General features: G+C 54.2%; 1 protein-coding gene across 2 annotated transcripts; it reads left to right on the top strand.

The window, feature by feature from the left end:
• The first annotated feature begins 497 nt into the window (after positions 1-497).
• WIPI1 (WD repeat domain, phosphoinositide interacting 1) lies at positions 498-21307 on the top strand. 2 transcript variants are annotated; one of them, XM_054645102.2, is made up of 13 exons: positions 498-654; positions 2379-2461; positions 3688-3857; positions 7389-7485; positions 11392-11489; positions 12509-12601; positions 12847-12917; positions 13587-13694; positions 14057-14221; positions 14351-14458; positions 15849-15970; positions 16666-16766; positions 20766-21307. In XM_054645102.2, the coding sequence occupies exons 1-13, from the start codon at positions 584-586 to the stop codon at positions 20811-20813; spliced, it is 1335 nt and encodes a 444-aa protein (XP_054501077.1). In that variant the 5' UTR covers positions 498-583; the 3' UTR covers positions 20814-21307. The 2 variants fall into 2 exon arrangements, with proteins under 2 accessions (XP_054501077.1, XP_054501079.1); XM_054645104.2 differs by having other exon boundaries at positions 16666-16819.
• Positions 21308-21699: the final 392 nt, after the last annotated feature.

Raw genomic sequence — 21699 nt, 5'->3', positions numbered from 1 at the left:
TTGGTTTCCTTTGTGCTTTCCCCGGTAGATCTGACCCCCCACGGCAGCAGCGGTGTTAAGCACAGGAACGATGCACAAATGCCGTTAGCTTTAAGATAGCAATGCTGTAAAAAGACAAAAACAACTCTTCAAAGCGCTCTTTAGCCAAGGAAGCGGAGAGGCGGACTGGCTTGTTTTCCGGTCAGTGGTGCCACCATCACTTTTCCCCGCCCCATCCCCTTGCCCACCCCTTCCTTAGGGCCACCCCCGGCCCCTCCAGCAGCCCCTTGTCGCCGTGTCCCCCTCGCAGCACCGCCGCAGCCGCGCTCCGCCAGATGCGCTCCCAACATCTGCCCGCGCCCGTCTGATGCAACCACAACATCACCACGTGGCCACGCGCAGCTGTTCCGCGCCGCCAGCCAATGGCAGCCCGTTCCGCCACTCCGGGGGGCGGGCCCGCCCCGCCTGCTCCTCATTCCATAGGTCATCCCGCGCGTCCATCAGCGGCGAGCGAGCCAATGGGCGGCGGCACCGCCCGTGCGGCGGCGGAGCGGGGCCGGGGCGGGCGCGGGGGCCGCAGCGGCCGAGGCGCCGCGCCCGCTCCATGGAGGCCGCGGCCGAGGCCCCGGGGGCGCCCGCGGCGCTCAGCTGCTTCTCCTACAACCAGGACTGCACGTAAGCGGGGCGGCCGCCGCGGGGCGGGGGGGACGGTGGCCGGGCCGCGCCGGGCGGGGTCAGTCCGGCCCCGCGGCCCGGAGCGCTGCGGGTCCCCACGGGGATGGCCCGGCGGAGCCCCCCCTTCACCGCGCACTCACGGGCCAGGATCGGGCTGCTCCAGCCCGGCGGAACCCCCCCTCCCCGCGCACTGACGGGCCGGGGTCGGGCTGCTCCAGCCCGGGGGAGCGGCCCCGGTGGAGGGGGAATTGAGAGCGATGGGCGGACTTTGCCTCCCCCGCAGCCCGGGGAGCGCCTGGGGACGGGCAGGGCAGCGGCGCTCCCCGGGCTTTGTCTGCGGGCGCTGTGTGGGCACTGGGAGGTGGCGGCGTTGCCCAGGGCCACCGGCACCTCCCGGAGGCTCCCGGTGAGCAGCGGTGCCAGAGCACCGCCCCAGCTCGGGATAAATTACAGCCGCGCTCCTCGCAGCCTTCCTGCCCTCCTGGGCTTTAACCTGATCCCATTTAAGAACTGTTCCCAACCGGGACAGCAAATCCCGCCCGGAGCAGCGAGGCACACACGGATGTGGCAGCCCGGAGCCAGCATCGGCCCAGAGATAAGAATCAGAGATATCGGCCTCACTCACACCTGGAAATGCCCTTTCCTTTGCCTTGGTGTGCCCGAACAAAGGGTGCTTTGAGGGATGTGGATGTGCTGCTGACGTGATCCTGCTGGTCGCTGTCCTCAGTGCAAACGCTGTGCGTTGCTGTTACGGGCTGGCTGCTGGTTTAAGACCAAGGTCTCGCTGCTTACCGCATCTGGAACTGGGCAGAGACAGTGTTTGGCAAGACTCTGCCCACCACCCTAAACAGTGAGAGCAGAGCTTCCCCAGCCTGTGTCAGCACAGGTGGATCAGCCCCAGCTGAGGAACCAGCCCCTTCTGTGACCCACAGCTCCTGTCTGCGTCCTCCCAGGTGGATCGGGACCTGTTTGTTCCTCCGGCAGCCACAGGGCTGTAGGAGAGGATGAGTTTGCTCTCTCAGAGGGATGCTTGCCTTCTGTAGGCTGCAAGAGGCTCAGATGGAGAGCTGGATTCCTGAGTTTGTTACTCTGTATTATTTAGGTTGGAATCTGAAGTTGTGCCTTCACAGACCACTGTGCCAGGAACTACTCATTTCCTCAATGTCAGGGTTTAACCCCAGCCAACTCCTCGCTCAGTGAGGTGGAAAGGGAACCAAAAGGGTGAAAGTGAGAAAACTTACAGGCTGAGATAAAGACAGATTAATAATTAGAGCAAAAGCCACACATGCAAACAAAGCAGAACAAGGAATTCCTTCCCCACTTCCCATGACAGGCAGGGGCTCAGCCATCCCCAGGACAGCAGGGAGGACAAAGGCCACCACTCCAAATGTCCTCCCTTTCCTCCTCCTTTGTCCCCTGAGCCTGACATGGGTGGCCTGGGGTATCCCTGGGGTCACTTGGGGTCAGCTGTCCTGGCTGTGTCCCTTCCCAGCTCCTTGTGCCCTCACTGGAGGGGTTTGGAGCAGAAAAAGCCTTGACTGTGCAAGCACAGCTCAACAATAACAAAAACATCCCCAGGTTGTCAACCCTGTGTTCAGCACAAACCCCAAACACAGCCCTGTATGAGCTAATGTGGCAAAAAATCCCCATCCCAGTCAAAACCAGTACACCATCCCTGCAGGGATTCAGCTCTGAACCAACAGGTTTTTGCTTTGTCTCTGCAGCTCCCTGGCCATTGGAACCACAACTGGATACAGACTCTTCTCCTTAAGTTCTGTGGAGCAGCTGGACCAGGTCCATGAAAGCAGTAAGTCTCCTGTTTCCCTGGGAGGAACATTGACCAGCAGCACCTTAAATTTGTGGGAGTCCTTCACCTTTGTTAGAGCCCAGTTCTTTTCCCCTGCTGCCATCCTGACAGCAGCAGTCTGTGCTGCAGCCCAGCACTCAGAGGCAGTTTCCCACTGGAATGTTTCAGGTACATGAGCAGCAGCCCACAGGCTTCCAGCACAGCTGCTGGAGAGCTCCCAGGCCTTTAATCCAGTGTGGTATTTACAAGCAAGATGTTTTTAACAGGTTTTCCATGTAGAGAAGGTCACTCCCAGCAGGCCTGCAGCTCTTAGCTGTGCTCACAGCAGCATGCAGCACACACTGAGCAGCCCAAAACAAGCCTGGCCTCATGGAGCAGGGACTCCAGGCTGCTTCAGCTGAGCTGCACTGAGGATAACACTTCCCAGCTGGGTCTGTTCATCACTGGATTTATTCTCAGTGGCTGCAGGAGGAGCCTCAGCAATCAGACACAGCTGCCTCATCTGGAGCAGGGTCCAGGCAAGGGGAAACAGGTCCCTGCTGGTGACACACTCAGGGTGATGAGCTGAGGCACAGCCAGGCCCACATGACAGTTGTAGGGCAGCAGTTGTTCCTCCAGTGCAGCCCAGCCCAGCCCAAACTGAGCATCACTCAGGGCTGGGTACACTGGAAATTGCAGTCCCTGGGGATTTGGGTGCAGGGCCACCAGCACCATTGCCTGTGTCTTCTCCACACAGCAGCAGCCATCCCAAACACAGTCACTGCAGCCACTGCTTGCTTCCCCAGGGAGGCTGGGAGAAAACAGACCAAGCCACAGCCAGCTCCTGCCTCACCTCAATAAACCCCTCACACGCCCAGGAAACTCCTCTGACCAAAGGGAGGGAGCTCCTCCCTTTATATCCCCTTCCCAAGGATCTAGTGCAGCTGGAGGGCCTGAGGATTGGCTTCAGCTGGGCCCTGCCCAGCAGAGAGAGGCACAGCAGCCCTGTCAAACTGGGCATGTTTATCCAGTGGATATGTTCTCTGGTGCTTCATTTCTGCCTTCAAGGGAAGGTCCTTTTACCCCTTCCTCCTCCCACCTACTTGCTTTGTGCCAGGCATGGGAAGTTGTTCACAGAAGTGATGTTAACACCTTAGCACAGAGCTCCCAACCCCATTCCCTCGTGGGTCCTGTTGCTGCAGTGCAGCCCAGCTGAAGGCTCTGCCTTGCTCTCCTTGTGTGCCCAGATGAAATCCCAGATGTTTACATCGTGGAGCGTCTGTTCTCCAGCAGCCTTGTGGTTGTGGTCAGCCATGCCAAGCCACAGCAAATGAATGTCTACCACTTCAAGAAAGGGACAGAGATCTGCAACTACAGCTATTCCAGTAAAATCCTGTCCATCCGCCTGAACCGGCAGGTGAGAGGGGTTACCCACGCTCAGCCCACTCTGCCTCTCTGCTGCTTTTGCCTTTCCAGCTGGGAGCAGCCTGGGAGGTTTGTGAGTGGGATTGCAGGGGTGGATGCCTGTGCTCTCCTCCCAGCCCCACATGAGAGGCCTCTGGCAGGAGCTGCAGGGCTGTGCTATCAGCTGCCCCCACTGTTCCCTTCAGGAAAATGAAGCCAAGACCTTGCTTTGGTGGCAGTTACACAAAGGCTTTTTGTCATCTGCCTTCTTGCCTGTTCAGGACATAGCTCTGCCAAAAAAACACCTTTTCATGTTGCTCCCTCCCTTGAATTCCACATCCTGACTTCAGGCCCACCTCTGCCATCTTGGTTGAAAATGAGACCTTCAAAGTTGGTTACAAAAATCCAGGAGTAACTTATCTGCAACCCAGGAGTAACTTTTCCACACTTATCTGTGGGTAAGGCAAAAAGCTGCTTTCCAACTGCTGCCAGCAGCCTTGGTTTTGTTTTAAAGGTACAAAACCCACTCAGGCCACTTACAAAGAGAGTTTTAGAGTGTTATTCTCTACAATGAGAGTTTTAGAGTGTTATTCTCTACAAAGAGAGTTTTAGAGTGTTATTCTCTGATGTGACACAGCCTCGTGCAGCCCTGAGCTCTTTTGGAGGATTTTAAGTCATCTTTTCTTTTTGTCCATAATTATTTTCCAAGTATATGCCCTAAGAAGCAGAGGACATTTGACAATGAAGAAATAAGCAGTCTGGGTAATTGTATATAATCAGCCTCTCCTCAGTTAGCAACAGTGAGACCTGCAGTGAGCTCTCTGGGCTGAGCTTCCAGTAAAGCTGTCTTTGACCAGGAGTTCCTGCACTACAATAAATCTGTCCTAAATTGATTTTTTTCACTTAAGCTTACAGTGAAACTGGCAAAAGAGAGACTTCCTTTGAATTGCAGATAGATGTGTGTGTATAAAAATAAACTGGGAGGTTCTGCTGAGCAGCTCCAGGAGATTGGTGTGAATAAAATACATTCAGGCTACTCCCCTTGTGGTGCCTGAAGGTGATGCACAGTCCCAGCCTTGAATCCACATTTCTTGGCTGCATTATAAGCTGGGGTTCAAATTCCTGGGCTGAGCTCATCCTCTGGCTGTGCCACAGACACACCTGAAGGGATTTGGAGATGCCACTGATGTTTAGAAACACAGAATCACAGAGTCATTTAGGTTGGAAAAGACCAGTAAAACATCAAATCCAACCATTCCCCAGCACTGCCAAGGCCCCCACTAAACCCTGTTCCAAAGTGCCACATCCACATTTTTTAAATCCCTCCAGGGATGGTGACCCCACCACTGCCCTGAACATGTTCAATGCTTAATAACCCTTTTCACAAGGAATTTTTTCCTCAAATCCCATCTAAACCTTCCCAATTTGGTAGGTTGGAGGGGAATCATTATTTCAGTCTGCATTCAGGAGTTAAACTGGTGCCCATCAGATCCTGCATGTGACACTTGAACTCTTGCCTGAGCTTCTGTAGGAGAGCTGCACTCCCCTGGAAGTTCACAGAAGGACAAACCCCAGACAAGGCATTAACTCAGGGAAATGGTGACAAATTAACCAGGAGCAGGTCTCAAACAAAAGGTGCATGTTTCAATCTGTTCTCTCTGTGGAAAAGTCCTCATTGTGCAAACAAGCAAACCCCTCAGTTGTTGTTGTGGGAATTCTTAGTTCAAGCTCCATGATAACTCTGAATGTGTGGAGATGAATGCTGATTTGTCTCAGAGTGGGCAATCAGGCTGTGCTCTGGGACTGCTGGGAAGCTCCTGGGTTTTCATTCCCTGCTGAAACCCTGCTGAGCTCTTTGGAGAGGTTTGAGGTGTTTATTTGGCTGTGTCCAAACCCATTTCAGCCCCCAAACACAGCTCAGCTATCTGACCTGATCCATCCAAACTCCAGAACGAGCTGGTGAGCAGTGACATTTTGGACAATTAGCAGTGCCTTGACCCCGTGTACCAATCACAGCACCTTCTCTGAGGCTCTGTCTGTGTGCACAGTGAGGATAAACCCCATCCCAGTGCCCCTCACAGGGCTGCATGGAGGCCAGGAGGGGTCAACCAGCGCTCTCCAGCTCCTGCTGAGCTTGTCCAGACCTCCTCTGCCTCTTCACATCCCAAATTTTCCTGGATTTTGTCCCTGTGGGTGCCAGCATCTCTGGAAACATCTGGAAACCTCCCTTCCTTCACCTGGACATCAAGAGCAGCCCATTCTGGGAAAGCACATGGTGGCTTTGCCCAAATCAGCTGTATAAATATTCCTCTGCTTGCAAGTGGATGGCTCTTACTGTAGAAAAGGCAAAGTCTTCCTGGAAATGCAAAATGGCTCTGACACAGCCCCAGATGCTGTGGTTAGCAGGAATAGAAGTGGGAAAGAGTTTGATCTGAGAGTAATGGTGGAGCAAAGCAGAGATTTTTAATGTGGGTGTTTCAAGTTAGTGACTAAGCTCCACATTTAGATACTAAATAAGTGGCCTCATTTCTGAAGAGGTGGAGGCTTCCTGGACATGGATTTAGGTGCTCCAGGATGGATGGGGTCTGGGCTTAGGCTTTTATTGGGATGTTTGTCGTGCTTCTGGACTCTTGGCACCAAGGGAGGTGAAGCTGTGCACTTGCTGGACTTACAAAGCTCAGCCCTTCAGCCAGACCCAAAGCCTGGTCCCAAAAAAAGCCTCTGTGTAAAAAGCCTCTGTGGTGACACAAAGCTGAGTGGCCACAGAGGTGGGGGCCCAGGGCTAAGGTCACAGCATCAGGCTTCCCTTTGCCTTTCTGCCCTGCCTCCTCCTGGCTGGGTGGATGTTCCTGGCAGGGTCAGCAGGAGAGGCACAAGCACCTGAACTTGGGAAATCCCAGCTCCTCAGCCAAGATGGTGCAAGGGTGACTGTCCCTAACAAATGAGTCTCAGCTCTGTGTCTGTGCAGTTCTGCAGGGCACAGAAAGCAGAGTTTTCCCTGTTGACACCAAAGGGGAAAAGAAACATTGATGTGCTGGGCAGGTGCATTAAGTTTAGCAGCAGTGGCAGAGCCAGCAGCTCCATTTGTGTCCCAAATGAGGAAGCAGTCAGGGCAAAGGGCCTGCATTCCCATCTGGAGGCACCCTGACAAGCAGGACTGCAGCCTCTCTGCTGCCAGGTCTTGGTGATCAAAAAGTAATTTGTTAAGAACTGCAGAGAAAAGTTGGGGTAGGGATGGATGGGATGTAACCCTGGTGGGTCCTTCCTGTTGCTGGGGGTGTGGAAGGTGCAGAGGAGCACAGAAGTCATGGTGTTTGTCTTCTCTCTGAAGCAAGACTGGATGCAAAAACTCTCAAAACAAGAGTTGTACAAACCCAACTGTGAGAGGGGATGGAGAAGCAGAAGAGGTCACGTTGCTGTTCCATTTCAGTGTGTGGGAAATTCCTGTTGGGTTTGTCTGACAGCAAAGGTTTGGGTTTGGGAGGTGTGGGAGCAGCAGCCAGAGGCACTGCTGGTTCTGTGCATGTCCCCTGTGTCCTTGCAGAGGCTGGTGGTGTGCCTGGAAGAGTCCATCTACATCCATAACATCAAGGACATGAAGCTTCTGAAGACTATTATGGATACACCTCCCAACACAACAGGTGAGCATGGCAGAACTGTGTGACAGGGAGCTTTGGAGAGCCACAGCTTTGTTTGAATTTAAGCCAGCCTGTGGCCTGTGCATGCTCAGCCAGCACTGGGAAGTCAGAAATGGATGGAGCAGAGTGTGAAGAGACCCACAAGGATCACTGAATCCAACTCCTTGCCCTGCACAGCAGCATCCCAACATCCCAGCCTGAGCCCAGAGCATTGTCCAGACTCTCCTTGAGCTCTGTCAGGCCTGGGGTGTGACCCAGCTCTGTCCTGAGCAAAACCCTGCCCTGTCTGGAGCAGACCCCTGCTCTGGCCAGAGCAGATGCATCAAAGGAGAGCAGAGATGGGCAGAAGGGTCTGATTTCCTTTTGGGGTGAGCTCCCAAAGTGATCACTGGGGACAGAACACACAGCCAGGCCCAGCCCCAGTCCCTGCCACCTGCTGTTGCTGCAAAGCCCAGGGGCAGGGCAGGTGGCTGCAGCACAGATCCCGTGGGTGTGGCACAGGGGGAATCCGGCTTTCCTGCTGCTGGCAGAGGCTATTTTTAGCAGCAGAGAGGGAAGCTTGGCTGGGTGCCCACGATGCTGTGCTGTCCTGCAGCATCCTTTCATGGCTGGGTGCTCTGCTGATGTGCTCACGCTTGGCCTCGGGGCTTTCAAGGGATGCTCTGCCAGCAGCTCCCCTGACCTACTTCAGGTCTCACCAGATGGGCTCTCTGTGTGGATTAAACATGCTGAATGCTTCAAATATAATTAAAGTTTAAAACCTTCCTGAGAAGGCCCAGCTGCAGGATGGGCAGGGATACCCAGGCCTGGAGCTGTTCTGCAGAAGGGCTGAAGGATCAGGTCATGGTTTAAGAGCAGCAGGGCAGGACTGGGATGCTGCAGATCACAGGCTTCACATGGGCTTAGTGTTTTAAACCCCTTTTACTGCAGCAGCTGTTATTGAAATGAGCTGAGTGACAAGTGCAGTGTCTCTGTTGTCCCTGGGCCACCTGCTTTGGTCCCAAGCTTGACCCCAGGGATGTTGTGTGCAGTAGGTCAGGGCAATCCAGCCTCAGGACAGCTTGTTTAGGCATGGGAATCTGTGCTGGGGGGTTTAGGAGCACATGGGAAATGTGCCACCCCCCTAAAGTGTGTGCCCTGGGCACGGTGACAGCAGCACAGGCAGGACCAGGGTTTGCCAGCCACACTGGCCAGTCACAGTGAGATCTCTGCCTGTTCCTGGCCAGCACCTGGCTCCTGATCCAGCCTCCTCCACGTAGGAGAGGAAAATGCCCACGGTGTCCAAGACAGTTGTTTTTCATGTGATTCACATCAGGGGCAGGATTTGAACCAAGGAGGTCACAGTGCTTGGAGTGACTTGTGTGCTGTGTGGGCACATCTTGGGAGTGACTGCAGCTTTGGAAACCTTGTGGCTCCCCCCAAGCCCTTGATGTGCCTGGACCTGCTGGCCTGATGGCATGGCCAGGCTTCCTGGGCACAGTAGCATTTTTCCCTGCTGCTTGAGGAAGCCACCTGTGACGTGGCACTCTCAGAGATGCCATCTGAGCAGTGCCAGCCTTCCTGAGCCCCATGGCTGAGGGGCTGCTGCTGAGGGGAGAGGAGCATCTTCAAAGGCTGCCCGTGGCCCTGTGATCTTGTTCTTTGTGTGTCCCCGAGGTCAGCCCAGTACACTCACATCTGTGTTTTCCCCTGGCCTGGTTTTCCGGCTGCTCTGCCGGCCAGAGGAGCAGAGGGAGCGGGTGACTCACCCGGCTCAGAGCTCGCTTTGTTCAGCCCCAGCCTTCCCTGATCCTGTCTGAAAGGGCTCTGCTGATCTCCCTGGGCTGGGGGATCACCATCCAGAGGGGGCAGGATGCTCATCAGAGCCGCAGTGTCTGGGCTAGCTTTGCCTTCCTCCCATCCCTCCCCCCTTAATTGCCTTTTACTGGCCCGCCTTTGCTGCTGCCCTGCGTGCTCCTCATGCTCCTCGTGCCTCTCCCGGTGCGCCATTCCTGGATGATGTGCACGCCTCTGGATGGATGGGGAGCGGATCCCTGGGGCCTCTGGCTGATCCTGCAGCTCCTGGCTGTGCTGTGCTCTCTTTGTTTGGTTATAAACAATGACCTAAAACGAGAGCTCCGGCCGATCCTTCCCCGCTGCTGCTGGGCGGGGGCCAGGGCCGTGTCCTGACACGGGGCTTGCACGGCACAGCACGGTACGTCCTGTCCCACTACGTGCTGTGTGGCTGTCCTGCTGTCCCCTTCACTCCCATCCCATCCCATCTACGTGCTGTGTGTGGCTGTCTGCTGTCCCCTTCAGTCCTGTCCCACTACGTGCTGTGTGGCTGTCCTGCTGTCCCCTTCACTCCCATCCCATCCCATCTACGTGCTGTGTGTGGCTGTCTGCTGTCCCCTTCAGTCCTGTCCCACTACGTGCTGTGTGGCTGTCCTGCTGTCCCCTTCACTCCCATCCCATCCCATCTACGTGCTGTGTGTGGCTGTCTGCTGGCCCCTTCACTCCCATCCCATCCCATCTACGTGCTGTGTGTGGCTGTCCTGCTGTCCCCTTCAGTCCTGTCCCATCTACGTGCTGTGTGTGGCTGTCCTGCTGTCCCCTTCAGTCCTGTCCCATCTACGTGCTGTGTGTGGCTGTCCTGCTGTCCCCTTCACTCCCATCCCATCCCATCTACGTGCTGTGTGTGGCTGTCCTGCTGTCCCCTTCAGTCCTGTCCCACTACGTGCTGTGTGTGGCTGTCCTGCTGTCCCCTTCAGTCCTGTTCCATCTACATGCTGTGTGTGGCTGTCTGCTGGCCCCTTCACTCCCATCCCATCCCATCTACGTGCTGTGTGTGGCTGTCCTGCTGGCCCCTTCAGTCCCATCCCATCCCATCTACATGCTGTGTGGCTGTCCTGCTGGCCCCTTCAGTCCCATCCCATCCCATCTACGTGCAGTGTGTGGCTGTCCTGCTGGTCCCTTCCGGGTGTCCCCACTGCCTTTAACCCCACAGTTTCCTCTGCACGTGGGATTAGGTGGGATTCCCGCCACAGGTCAGGAAGCTCAGGTCGTGCTGGAGCCTGGAGTTGGGTTTGGGAGGGCTGTGAGCGCACGGATGTGGGGCAGGAAGCGAGTGAGGCACGCTTGGTGTGTGACAGGATTCACTGGGCTGCATGCTCAGCCAGCAGCGGGAAGGAGGCAGGAAGAGATGCTCTTTTCCGAGGTCACCTGGGGGACAGCGGATGGATGTACCCACACACGTATCCATCCGTCCCTGTCTCATCCTGGAATTCCTGCCCACTTTGAAAGGAGCATTTGGGAACCTTTGTGCTCATGTTGGCACAAAACCAGATGGTGCTTATGGGGAAGAATTCCCCCTGTGCTTGAGATTTCACTACGTTCAAGTTCAAGTTGTTCAAGTTCCTTTTCGGTTGGAAACTCCCAGCACAGCTGGCGCATTTCCTTTGTCTTTCTCTGCCTCCCTTTTCCATTCAGAGCAGGAGGAAATGGCACTGCCTTCAGCTAGGCTGCACCAGAGCTGCACCCACACTGGGCTGCTCCTCTGAGCTTCCAGCCCGGCACCTACACCCTGTGCACATCTGGACATGTCCAGATGTGGCTGGACAGGAGTGCTGTCAGCCCTCAGACCCACATGTGCCGTTCCATGCACCTATTCCTGCCTTCTCCAGGGAGATAATGCAGGAGGAGGAGAGCCCGGAGCGTGCTGAAAAGCCGGATCTGGGTTCCCTGTGCTCAGGGAGGGTGGCAGAGCCCAGCCGCCGTTCTGTCCCGTACCAGCAGATGTCCCCACGGCCGAGGTGTTCCCAGCGCCGGGGCCGAGCGGTGCCAGAAGGAGCCGGAGCCCGAACCCCCGCCGTGCCCCGTGCTGTGCTCCCCCCAGCCACAGCCTCAGCCGTGTCCCTGTCCCCCTGCCAGGTCTGTGTGCTCTCTCCATCAACCACGCCAACTCCTACTTGGCTTATCCCGGCAGCGCGACCAGCGGAGAGATCGCGCTTTACGACGGAAATACTTTGGTAAGTGCGAGGCTCAGCCTTTGGATACCGGCAGGAGCTGAAAACAAACAGAGCCACAGCAAAGCCAACGGGGCCCTTGGGAGGGATGAATAAATCCACTCCACCGAGCTGGAGTGCGAGGGAATTGCCTGGCAGGCACATCTGGACGTATCCCCCTTGCTCGGAGCTGACAGCTCTGAGATCAGGACGTGCATCTCCCAGCACAGGATATTCAGGGAAACGTGACCCACTGCCCTGCAGCCCCAGGGCCACTGCCAGGCTCACGCTGGGGCTGCTGTGGGAGCGTCAGCAGCAGATCCCATGGGAATGATGTGGCCAGCGTGGGTCAGGGGGGTTGGAGCTGCTCCAGGCACAGCACAGGACCTGGAGCAGCTTTGCTGCACCATGGGCTGGAAGGGATGCCTGACCCAAAGTCACAGAGAGGGCAAAGTGTCCAAAGTCCCCTTAGGAAATCTGTCCCTGGCTGGATGTAGGGTCATGATTATCTGCTGTTTATGCCAGGGCTTTGAGTTACATAAGGCTGGTGGCTCCGTACGTGCAGCCAGAGCTGAGGATCTGCAGCAGGGGAGGAGCAGAGCACAGGGAAAATGCTGCTGCTCTAAGAGGTGCTGCAAGGGCTGGGGCTCCCTGCAGGTACCAGGGTGGTCCCATTGCAGCAGGACTTGCTGTACAGCACAGGGAATTGCAGGGAAGGGCCAGGCTTTGGAGAGGGTGCAGGCACAATCCTGAACTCTGGAGAGCTGAGGTTCTCTGCCCCTGGGGTGAGTGTCCTGTAATCACAATGGCCATAATAGCAGAGGAATGAACTCAAGGCAGGGCAGAGGTGAAGTGCTGAGGATGTTGAAGGGATCCCATCAGCACACGATGATCCCATGAATCCATATCAGCAGGTGTGGATAGGCTGCAAGGCAGGAACTTTGCCCTGCTTTCACACAGTCCAAGGACCAGCGTGTCCCTTTGCCCATGCAGTCCAAGGACCAGCGTGTGCCTTTGCTCTCACGTTCCCTTGTGCCCTACAGAAAACAGCCTGCACCATTCCTGCCCATGATGGGCCTCTGGCTGCTCTCACCTTCAACTCCACCGGCTCCAAGCTGGCCAGTGCTTCTGAAAAAGTGAGTGAGTGTGCCTGCAAGTCCCCTCCCTCTGCCCAGGGCTGCATCAGCACCCCTGAGCTGCCCCTTCTTAATCACAGCCAGCAGAGAAGGGCCGCTGACTGGTCATTGTATGGGATCAGATTGAGCCCAGCTGGCAAACAGGAGGAGCCTTTGCACATCCTGAGTTTCCTGGGTGTGTCAGGGAAAGGGCTTGGGCTCCTTGGCCTGCTCCTACGTGGTATTTCCATTTGCATTTTTTGCAGGGCACAGTCATTCGTGTATTTTCCATTCCTGGGGGGCAAAAACTCTATGAATTCCGGCGAGGGATGAAAAGGTCAGTTCATTCTTCTGGCAGTGACAAGTACACAGAGGGCTCCCAGAGCCAAAGTGTAAACACAGGGACACAGGGCAGCGTCAGATCCTGGTGGCTTTGACATCTTTTGCAGAAGGAAAACAAGAGCAAACGTATCAGCTCAAAATGTCACTGTGCCAGGCTGTGCCCAGCTCATTGATTCCTTCCTTCAGTGTGTCACAGAACAGGGACCAGACATGGAGTCACTCAATTTACTCTGTCCTTTCTTTTTTCTTATTTGAAATCATGGAAGTCCCCAAGATTGTCAGAGACCTCATTCTTGCTGAACCTGTGCAGGAGATGCTGTTTGTGTCCCACTGTTCAGCACTTTGGCTATCCTCCCTGGTCTCTGCAGCAGCAGAAGCTGCAATGAGGCTGGCACAGATGTTCCCTCCACAGGCAGCTCTGTGAGCAAGGACATTTCCACCTCTCTGGCTGTTTGTCACTAGCTGGAGGCTACCCCCAGCCCTGCTGAGCAAAGGGATTAGGGAATGGCTCATCAGTGAGCCCACAGGCTCAGCAGCAGCTGTGCAGGGTGATCCTCACCATGGATGGGTCTCCTTCCTGTCCATGGGCTCCTCTGTGAGGCAAACCCAGCAGTTCCCTTTGAGTGGGTTGCAGTGGGAGTGACAGTGCTGTCCTTGGCTCTAGGTATGTGAACATCAGCTCCCTGGTGTTCAGCATGGATTCCCAGTTCCTCTGTGCTTCCAGCAACACTGAAACCGTGCATATCTTCAAACTGGAGCATCTCACAGACAGGTGAGGGCTTAGCTTGGCTTAACCTGCCTGCCCCAGGGCTGGTCTGCTTCAAAGCTCTGTGTTTACACAGCTGCTCTCCACGTCCTCACCATGTACTCTCCATGAGCAATTCCAGGTGCACAGTGTCCTTGTGTCCTGAGGGACTCTCTTTGGAAAGCCACACACTGCACCCCTGCTGTCAGCCCCTCCAGGCCTCTCTGGCTTTATTAGGTGCCACTGATCCCTGTGATCTCCAGCCAGGCTGGTGCACAATGTGAAGGTGCTCCAGAAAACCCCTCACCCGTGTGAGATCAGGTCTGCTCCTGACATTTTGTCCTGCTGATCATGCTAACCCCACTGACCCTGCTTTGTGACCCCCTCAGCCGGCCAGAGGAGCCTCCAACCTGGAGTGGTTACATGGGGAAGATGTTCCAGGCTGCCACCAACTACCTCCCTGCCCAGGTGTCAGGCATGATGAGCCAGGACCGAGCCTTTGCCACCGTCCGGCTGAACATCTCCGGGCAGAGGAACATCTGTGCCCTGTCCACGTACGTACTGACCCTGCTGAGCCCTGGCCAGGCCAGCCTGACCCCATGCCCTGCCTGCAGAGCAGTGGGGTGGGTGCTGCTGTGTCTGTGTGGATGAGGTTTTTGGCCTCAGGATGCTTTTCCCAGCAGGATTCAGAAGCTGCCTCGGCTGTTGGTGACGACGTCGGATGGACATCTCTACATCTACAACCTGGACCCCCAGGATGGAGGGGAGTGTGTCCTAATTAAAAATCACAGGTAACTCTACCTCCACTCACACCTCATACAGAAGCTGATATTTTAAGACATGAAGGGAAATCTCACCTGGCAGCACAAAATGGAGCTGTAGGAGCAAGAAAGTTCGAACTGAGTTTGTGATTGGAGCTGCCTGATCTGACAGGCGTGGCTGGGAAGCACAGCAGCAGGCAGGGACACAGGGCTTCTTGCAGGAGAAACCTGAGACGTCTCAGATGCCATGGCAGCTGTGGGATACCCCAGCTTAGACTGGGCAGGGCTGTGCTTTAGGAGATGCCCCAGCAGCAGAGCTCTGACCATCATGGTGGCACAAAAGCAGAGCACCTTCTCCAGCTTGGAGTGGGTGCTGGAGAGCTGACTGGGGGTGGGATGGTGTGGAGTGACACTGTGAGCTTCTGTGAACAAAGCCCAGTGCCAAAGCAGAGGGATTTCTTTGTGGAAGGGGTTGTTAAGCACTGGAAGGGGTGCCCAGGCAGGTGGTGGGGAGCCCCAGAGCACTGAGGGCCACATGCAGTCATTCCTTGAACGACTCATCCTTCCTGGAGTTGTTCAAGGAGTGACTGGATGTGGCCCTCAGTGCCCTGGTCTGGTGACAGGCTGGTGGTGATCACTCAAAGGTTGGCCTTGATGATCTCAGAGGTCTTTTCCAACCAAAATCACTCTGGGATCCTGTGAAAACAGAGCCTCCCCCGCCGCTCTTCAGGCCATATGCAAATCCCATTAAGCACGTAACCCCCCCGCACACATCTGGGCTGCTTGGCTCCAGATGTGAAGCCTTTGGGGTGGGGTGAGATGTAACATGTGCTCCAGGCCGGGAGGTGGCTGCCAGCCAGGAAAGTGCCAGCAGCTTTTGGAAAAGCCACAAAACAAAAGCACTTCAAAGCTGCGCTGTCCAGCGCGCGCCGCCCGCAGCCCCCAGCCTTGTCATGTGGGCTCCTCTGAGCATCAGAGGGCTGAAAAGGGCCCTTGGGTCATGAGTTACATTACATCATACGATATCTCTGCTCAAACTCCATCCTAAACTAGCCAGGGCTGCTTTTCCCATCTAGTCTGCTCCTGTTGGAAGCCCTTCGGAGCCCCCTCTGTGATTAGAAGCACTGTTTGCCTTTGTAACCTAAAGCTTTTGTGGTCAGTCTGTTCCCTTCTGTTCCCATGCCAGCATTGTCCTCCAGTTGAAGTGGTGCTTCCCCTATCTCCTTCTTCACCCCCTGCTTTCCTTGTGGAGCACAATGCTCCCCTGTCCACAGCACTGCTGGGGCTGCTGCATGCAGTGATGGGGATGGGTGATATGCTTCGAGGAGATGTGGATGCATGGGCTTGTCTTAGCTGGAGCTGGGGAGGAACAGCCAGGGTCAGAACTAACTCTTCTCCCCTCTTTGATCTGTACAATTAGTCTGCTTGGCTCAGGAAAGATGGAGGAGAACAAAGAAAACGACCTTCAGCCTCCAGTACCTCAATCTTATGCAGCAACTGTAGCCAGACAAAGTACAGTGCCTTCAACTTCGACCATGCCAGGTGAGCACCACATGTGCCCTTCCTCAGGAGCCACAAAACCACCTGGGGTAAAGTGGAAAGTGTCCCACATTCCAAGGGCTCATCCAGGATCACCACAGCTGCACTGCACTCTGGGGCAGCAGGACTTTGGATCTCACTGAGTTCATCCCGGGCCACAAAAACAGGGCACGAGTTTTCTGCTCTGCTTCCTGTGCCAGCTCTGCTCCCTGTGCCACAGACAGGCCCAGGGCAGAGCAGGAACCACTCTTTGGCAGACAGCAGCTGCTGCCAGGTGGTTTCCAGGGGTTGTGACCATGGGTGTAGGAGTCAGGGCTCACTGGTTTTGTGTCAGTCACTGACACAGTCAGTCACTGTTTTTATGGTGAGATTGCCACAGTCTCTGAAGCTGGTACACCTTGCACTAAACTGCTGCAGGAAAAGAGTGAGTGACTGTCTCTTTATATCCCCAAGTGTAAGATCCACATCCAAATGCAGATCTTACTCTGAAATTGGTGCTTGGGTTCATGGCTGAGGAGGAAAGCTGCTGCCACAGGAGCTGGCCATGGAGTTTATCCATGGAGACACCTTCCTCTTCCTCAGTCCATGAAGCCAGAGGAAGCAGCTCAGTGCCAAAGAGGTGGTAACAGAGTGTGCTGCTGTGTGCAGCCTCCTGCCATCCCTTGCTGCAGTAACCCTTGGTGTTTTCCCCTGGCCAGGTTACTCGGAGGACGGCGGAGCCCTGCGCGGGGAGGTTATCCCAGAGCACGAGTTTGCAACTGGACCAGTCTGTCTGGATGATGAGAATGAGTTTCCTCCTGTGAGCATTCGGGACCCCTAAACCTGCAGTGCAGTCCTTATGCTGAGAAGGAAGTAGTAACCTCTCCCAGAAGAGATTCCATGTCCCTCTCCTTGTCCCAACTCACTGGGAAGCCTAAAATAACTGGATGGGTTCTAGGGACAGTGGCAGGAAAATGACACCCCCACTAAACAGCAGCTGGGGATGGGGCAAAAGTGATCAAACCTAAGCAGAGATAGATCTGAACAAACCTGCTGAATGGTGTTCAGATCCAGACCTAACCTTTGTGCCTTGAGCACAATTCTTCTTCTAATATTACCAGGAATAGTTTTAATTGGAACAATTTAGAAATAAAAACTTAATACCCTGTTGCATTTTCAGTCAGTTGTGTTAGTTCATGGAATGCAACTGGAACATACCTGAACCTCACCAGTCTCTTCATTTCCAAGGTAACTGAGAAGGAAACTCCTTTTCCAAGTACAAAGATGAAAGGAATAACAGAGTTTTAAACCATTTTATGATTTTTATGTGGCACTTTCTCAGTTACCATTGGAAGGAGCTAGTGGATTTTTCAATCTAACTTCAGCCTGGCAGTGTCTTTCTGGCTCCTTTTCCTATTCCACACTCATTAATTAAGTATCTAACCCCTAATTGGACAAATGTTGGTCTGTGCTATGATCTGGTTGTAATCAGTGGTGTCTTCATAGCAGTAATGCAGCAGAATACTGTAATGGATTTCAGGTTGCAGCCTTGGCAGGCTTCTGGAATTCCTTACTTCATTTTTACATATCCTGCTGTTGGAGTTTTGCCTGAAAAGGAGGAAGTACAAACCTTATTCCAGGATTCATTCCATGTGCTGAGCTGACCTCTGTGAGGCACCTTCCTCTGAGCTGAGGCAAAGTGTTACTTAGATAAAAGGAGGCAGGCCCGTGACTCCCTTTGAGCCAGCACCACCTAAACCCAGCTCAACTCACACAACCCTCAGATTATTTCTTTCCTTACCTGCACCATTCCCTGCTGCAAACTGGGAGCAGGAATTTCCCACTTGTCCAACTCCATTACTCAAGAAGGATATTTAAAATGTCTCCCTTGCTGTGCCCACAGAGAAGGTGATGGCCCAGGCCCCTGGAAGGAGCAGCAGGGACAGACAGAAATCCTTTGTTTCCTTCTGCTAAACCTGCTCTTGAACTCATGGTTTGGGGACAAGCAAATGCCAGCAGGCAGGGATCACGCTGCTCCTGAATGAGGCTTCCTGCTGGGACTGTGCTGGATGAAAGCAGCCCCAAACCCCTGCTGGAGCACAGCAGGTGCTTTATGAAATGAACTTTGATCCCTCCAGATCCTGTCATTAACCTGACAGAGCAGTGGCATGTGTATTGTTAGGGAGGAGGAGGTGTGGCAAGGGAAGGTGCTTTCCAAAAATACTCCCTGATAACGGTGCCTGAGCAAATGGAGCTTCCAGATAAAGCCCTCGCTCCTGGCTTTGGGGTTTGCCCTCTCAGTGGGAGCACTCAGGATGTTTGGATGCTCTGGATTTCACTGAACTTGGCTGTTTTCTCAGCACTTGAGATCTCCAGTCTCAGTGAAGGGGCTTTCAGGCATCGCTCACTCCTGTGCAGAGGAGGAGGGGGAGAAAACCTGACCTTATCCAACAAAAATGTTTTGACAGCGCTCGGCTTTGCGGAAACATGGGAAGGGTTTTGTTTGTTTTCCAGTGTGCAACAAAAAGACTTTTCAAAACCTCAAAACTTGTGACAAAATGGAATATTCACCCGCAGCCCACGGTATGGCTTTGAACTCAGACATGGTTCTGGAGAAACAGCAGTGCTCAAACCCCACAGTTTCTCCCCATTTTGAAACCTCTTGTCTTCCCTTGACCTCAAGCAAGACTTCAGAGGCTCTGCTGTTAAAGACTGAGGAAAACCAGCCTCAGCCTGACATAAAATCTGTCAAACACTGCCTGTTCATTAAGTGGAAGGAGGGACAGATCAGAGAGGAGATGAGGAGCCCAAGGAGGACTCGTAAAAAGTGGCCTCACAAGAGGGGACGTGGATGTTGCTGCTGGTGGTGTCAGGATTGCAGAAGGAGGTTAAACCAGTTCAGTGACAATCCCTGCATGGATGGGGTGGATTCAGCACTCCCAAGTCACTGCTGGTCCTGGGCAGGAAGGACTCAGGTGTCACTGAGGAGGACAGGGGGCTGGAGCCATGGCTGCTGTGCTGGATGTGCAGGGAGGAGGCTGCAGAGCCCTCACCCTGCAGCATAGAAGATCTTAGAGGGTGGGAAAAGCCAAACCAGCTCTGGCTGCAAAATTCTGGCAATTTGGGCTGTTTTCTGCTCACCTGCCTGAGCAGCCACCCCTGTTCTGTGGGTGGAGCAGGGAGTGAGGCTTCCAGTGGTGCAGGGAGATGCTGGGATGTGTTATGGGCCAGGCAGGGCACTGCAGTGGTGCTGTGAGGTTTGGCAAAAGAAATCCTCCATGGTTCTGCAAGCAGCACAGCCTGTGTGCAGCTGGGGAGTGCAACCAGGGGACCTGCCCAGAGCTCCTGGGATTCAGTAGGAAGGAGGATTCCTTTCTGCAGATTGGTCAGTACTTTCCAGACATAGGTGATCCATCCTGCATTTGGCTGCAGGGCCCAGAGGTGAAGCTTTTATCAGGAGGGCCATTTCATTAAGTCAAGTGAGACTGCAATCAGCTCTTCAAAGGCAGCTTTCCCTCACTGATACTCCATCACTCTTAAAAACCATCTCTTTCCCATCAGTTTTTGGCTGCTCCAAAACAGTTTGGGCACTTTCCTGGGCTGCCAAAGGATGCTGCTGCCTGTTGGAGGGAAAAAATCTACAACAGGGCAGAAATCAGTGCCCTATCATGGGGTCCCCACACTCCTCTGCTGCTCCAGACCTCGATGTTGATGTAACAAACACGGCTGCAGATCCATCTCTGGCTCTGTGGAAGCACTATTGGCCCAGATTCCTCCTGGCTCTCTGCTGGATGGTGTTTCCCTCATTCTGTTGCATGGATATGGACACTTAATTATTTTAAGTGATTATTTTTTAACAGCTGGCTGGCAGCAGAGGAAAGGCCACAGACTTTCCACTGAGGCTCTACTTGTAATTATGTGTCATAGGGGATAAGGGAGTTCGGCAGAACCTGGCTCCTGCCCTTGTAGCTCAGAGTGGCATTTTGGGCAGCTGGGGCTTGCAGGATTAAGCCCAGCTTATCAGTACATTATCTGAGGCCCCCTGGGAGCTGTGCCATCCAGTGTCAATGCTTGTGCCTGGAAACCTGGCCACTGATGGTCCTGCAGCTCGTGGAGAGGCAGCCCTGGGAGGAGGAGCTGGCAGAGAGCCTCTGCAGCAGGAATGTGGGGTTCTCATCCCTCCCAGGTCACACCTGGCAAGGCTGGAGCTGGGACAGACCTGTGCCAGCCCTGCCCAGGCCTCATCAGGAGCAGGGGCACATTTCACCCAGCATCTCTGTGGCAGGAGTAGCTGATGGAGGTGAATCAGGCTCTGCTGCTGCCTCTTCTTCTCTGCTCCTGCCTTACTCTTTCACTCAGAGGCTTTGCTGGTGCTTAGGATGAGCTTTCCCTCCCCTAATCCTGTCTGACATGTTGGAGTTGAACTCTGGGATCCATCCAGAGAGCCCAGAGCAATTCAGGGATGCCCAGCACAAACCCTTCCCTCCGGCCACGCCAGAGCTGAGCTTTTTGGGAGCACTGAGTGAGGCAAATGCACTTCATCCCCAGGAACTGCACTCCCCAAAGCCTGGCTCTGCTGAGCCCAGTGCCAGCCAGAGGCCAGACCCACTTATCACTGCTCCAGATGGTTCCTGTTCCCAGGACTGTCCATTTGGGGAGGGGGAGAGCAAATAAATAAACCTCTCCCCAATCTGCCTTTGAATGGAAAGTAAAACACTGCGGGACATCCCTCCCCCTGCTCCTCCCATGTGCGTAAAACCAACTGGAAAAGCTCCCTGGTGCTGGGAAAAGTAAGGCCCTTGTGTTTTGATTTTGGTAGATAATCTTGTGCCGTGGAGGTCAGCCGGGCAAGGCGAAGAGGTCGTGAGGAGAAGCAAAACAGCCACGCTTGGGACAGCTGCTGGGAGGTGCTCTGGAAAAGCCAGGAGTTTCGAAGAACAGATCTGTGAGTCCCCAAGATGAGAAAAAAAAATATATAAATTAAGGTTGGGCCAGGATTTCTCCACTGTGTAAGTGAAGACCTGGCCCTGTTAGCCCCTGTTTTAATTTGTGTCTGGGTGGGGTGTCAATGTACTGTATGCACATGGCTCTATTTAACAAACTCTATGTTAGAACCACAGTGTAAATGCTAATTTAATCAGATTTGTATGTAACCAGAATTTTATATACCCATTTGTCCCTTTTCTAATTTATGCTGTTTTATGTGTATAAATGTACTTATAGGAAGAGATATTAAACTTATGTCTTTGTACAGTATATACAGACTATTTTAACCCAGGCAAAGTATTTTTGCAGTGATATTAGAGAAGATGCCATTTGCTATGTTGAAAGACAGAATAAAGTCACAGTCTGTCCCTGGCAGCTCCTGCTGTTCTTTTTGGGGCCCTAAAGGTGTCAGTCTGGATTAAGTTTGGGGAGTAGAGGGGTTTTGGGGGCTGGGGTGAGGGCAGCACACCTGGGTGAATCCACACAAGTCCTTACAGCCAAAGAAAGATCTGGGTGTGTAAATCAGAATCCAGAATAGTTTCAGAACACCCTCACTCAGCTGCTGAGAAATCCCAGTGGTTTCTCAGGTTTCAGTTGCGCCTTCATTTCTGCCTTTGCAGCTCCCCAGGCCTTTGCACCTGCCCAGGAATGGCCCCACAGGAGCTGTTCCACTCCATTTGTGCCTGCACTGGGATCAGCAGGAGCAGCTCCTCTGCCTGGAGCCCTGATCTGCTGGGAGACCCCAGGGCAGGAGCCCTGACCTCCCA

The sequence above is a fragment of the Agelaius phoeniceus genome, chromosome 19 (genome assembly GCF_051311805.1).
Source record: "Agelaius phoeniceus isolate bAgePho1 chromosome 19, bAgePho1.hap1, whole genome shotgun sequence".
Taxonomy (NCBI): domain Eukaryota; kingdom Metazoa; phylum Chordata; class Aves; order Passeriformes; family Icteridae; genus Agelaius; species Agelaius phoeniceus.
The sequence above is the reverse complement of the archived record's forward strand: the minus strand, read 5'-3'. Positions and strand labels throughout refer to the sequence as shown.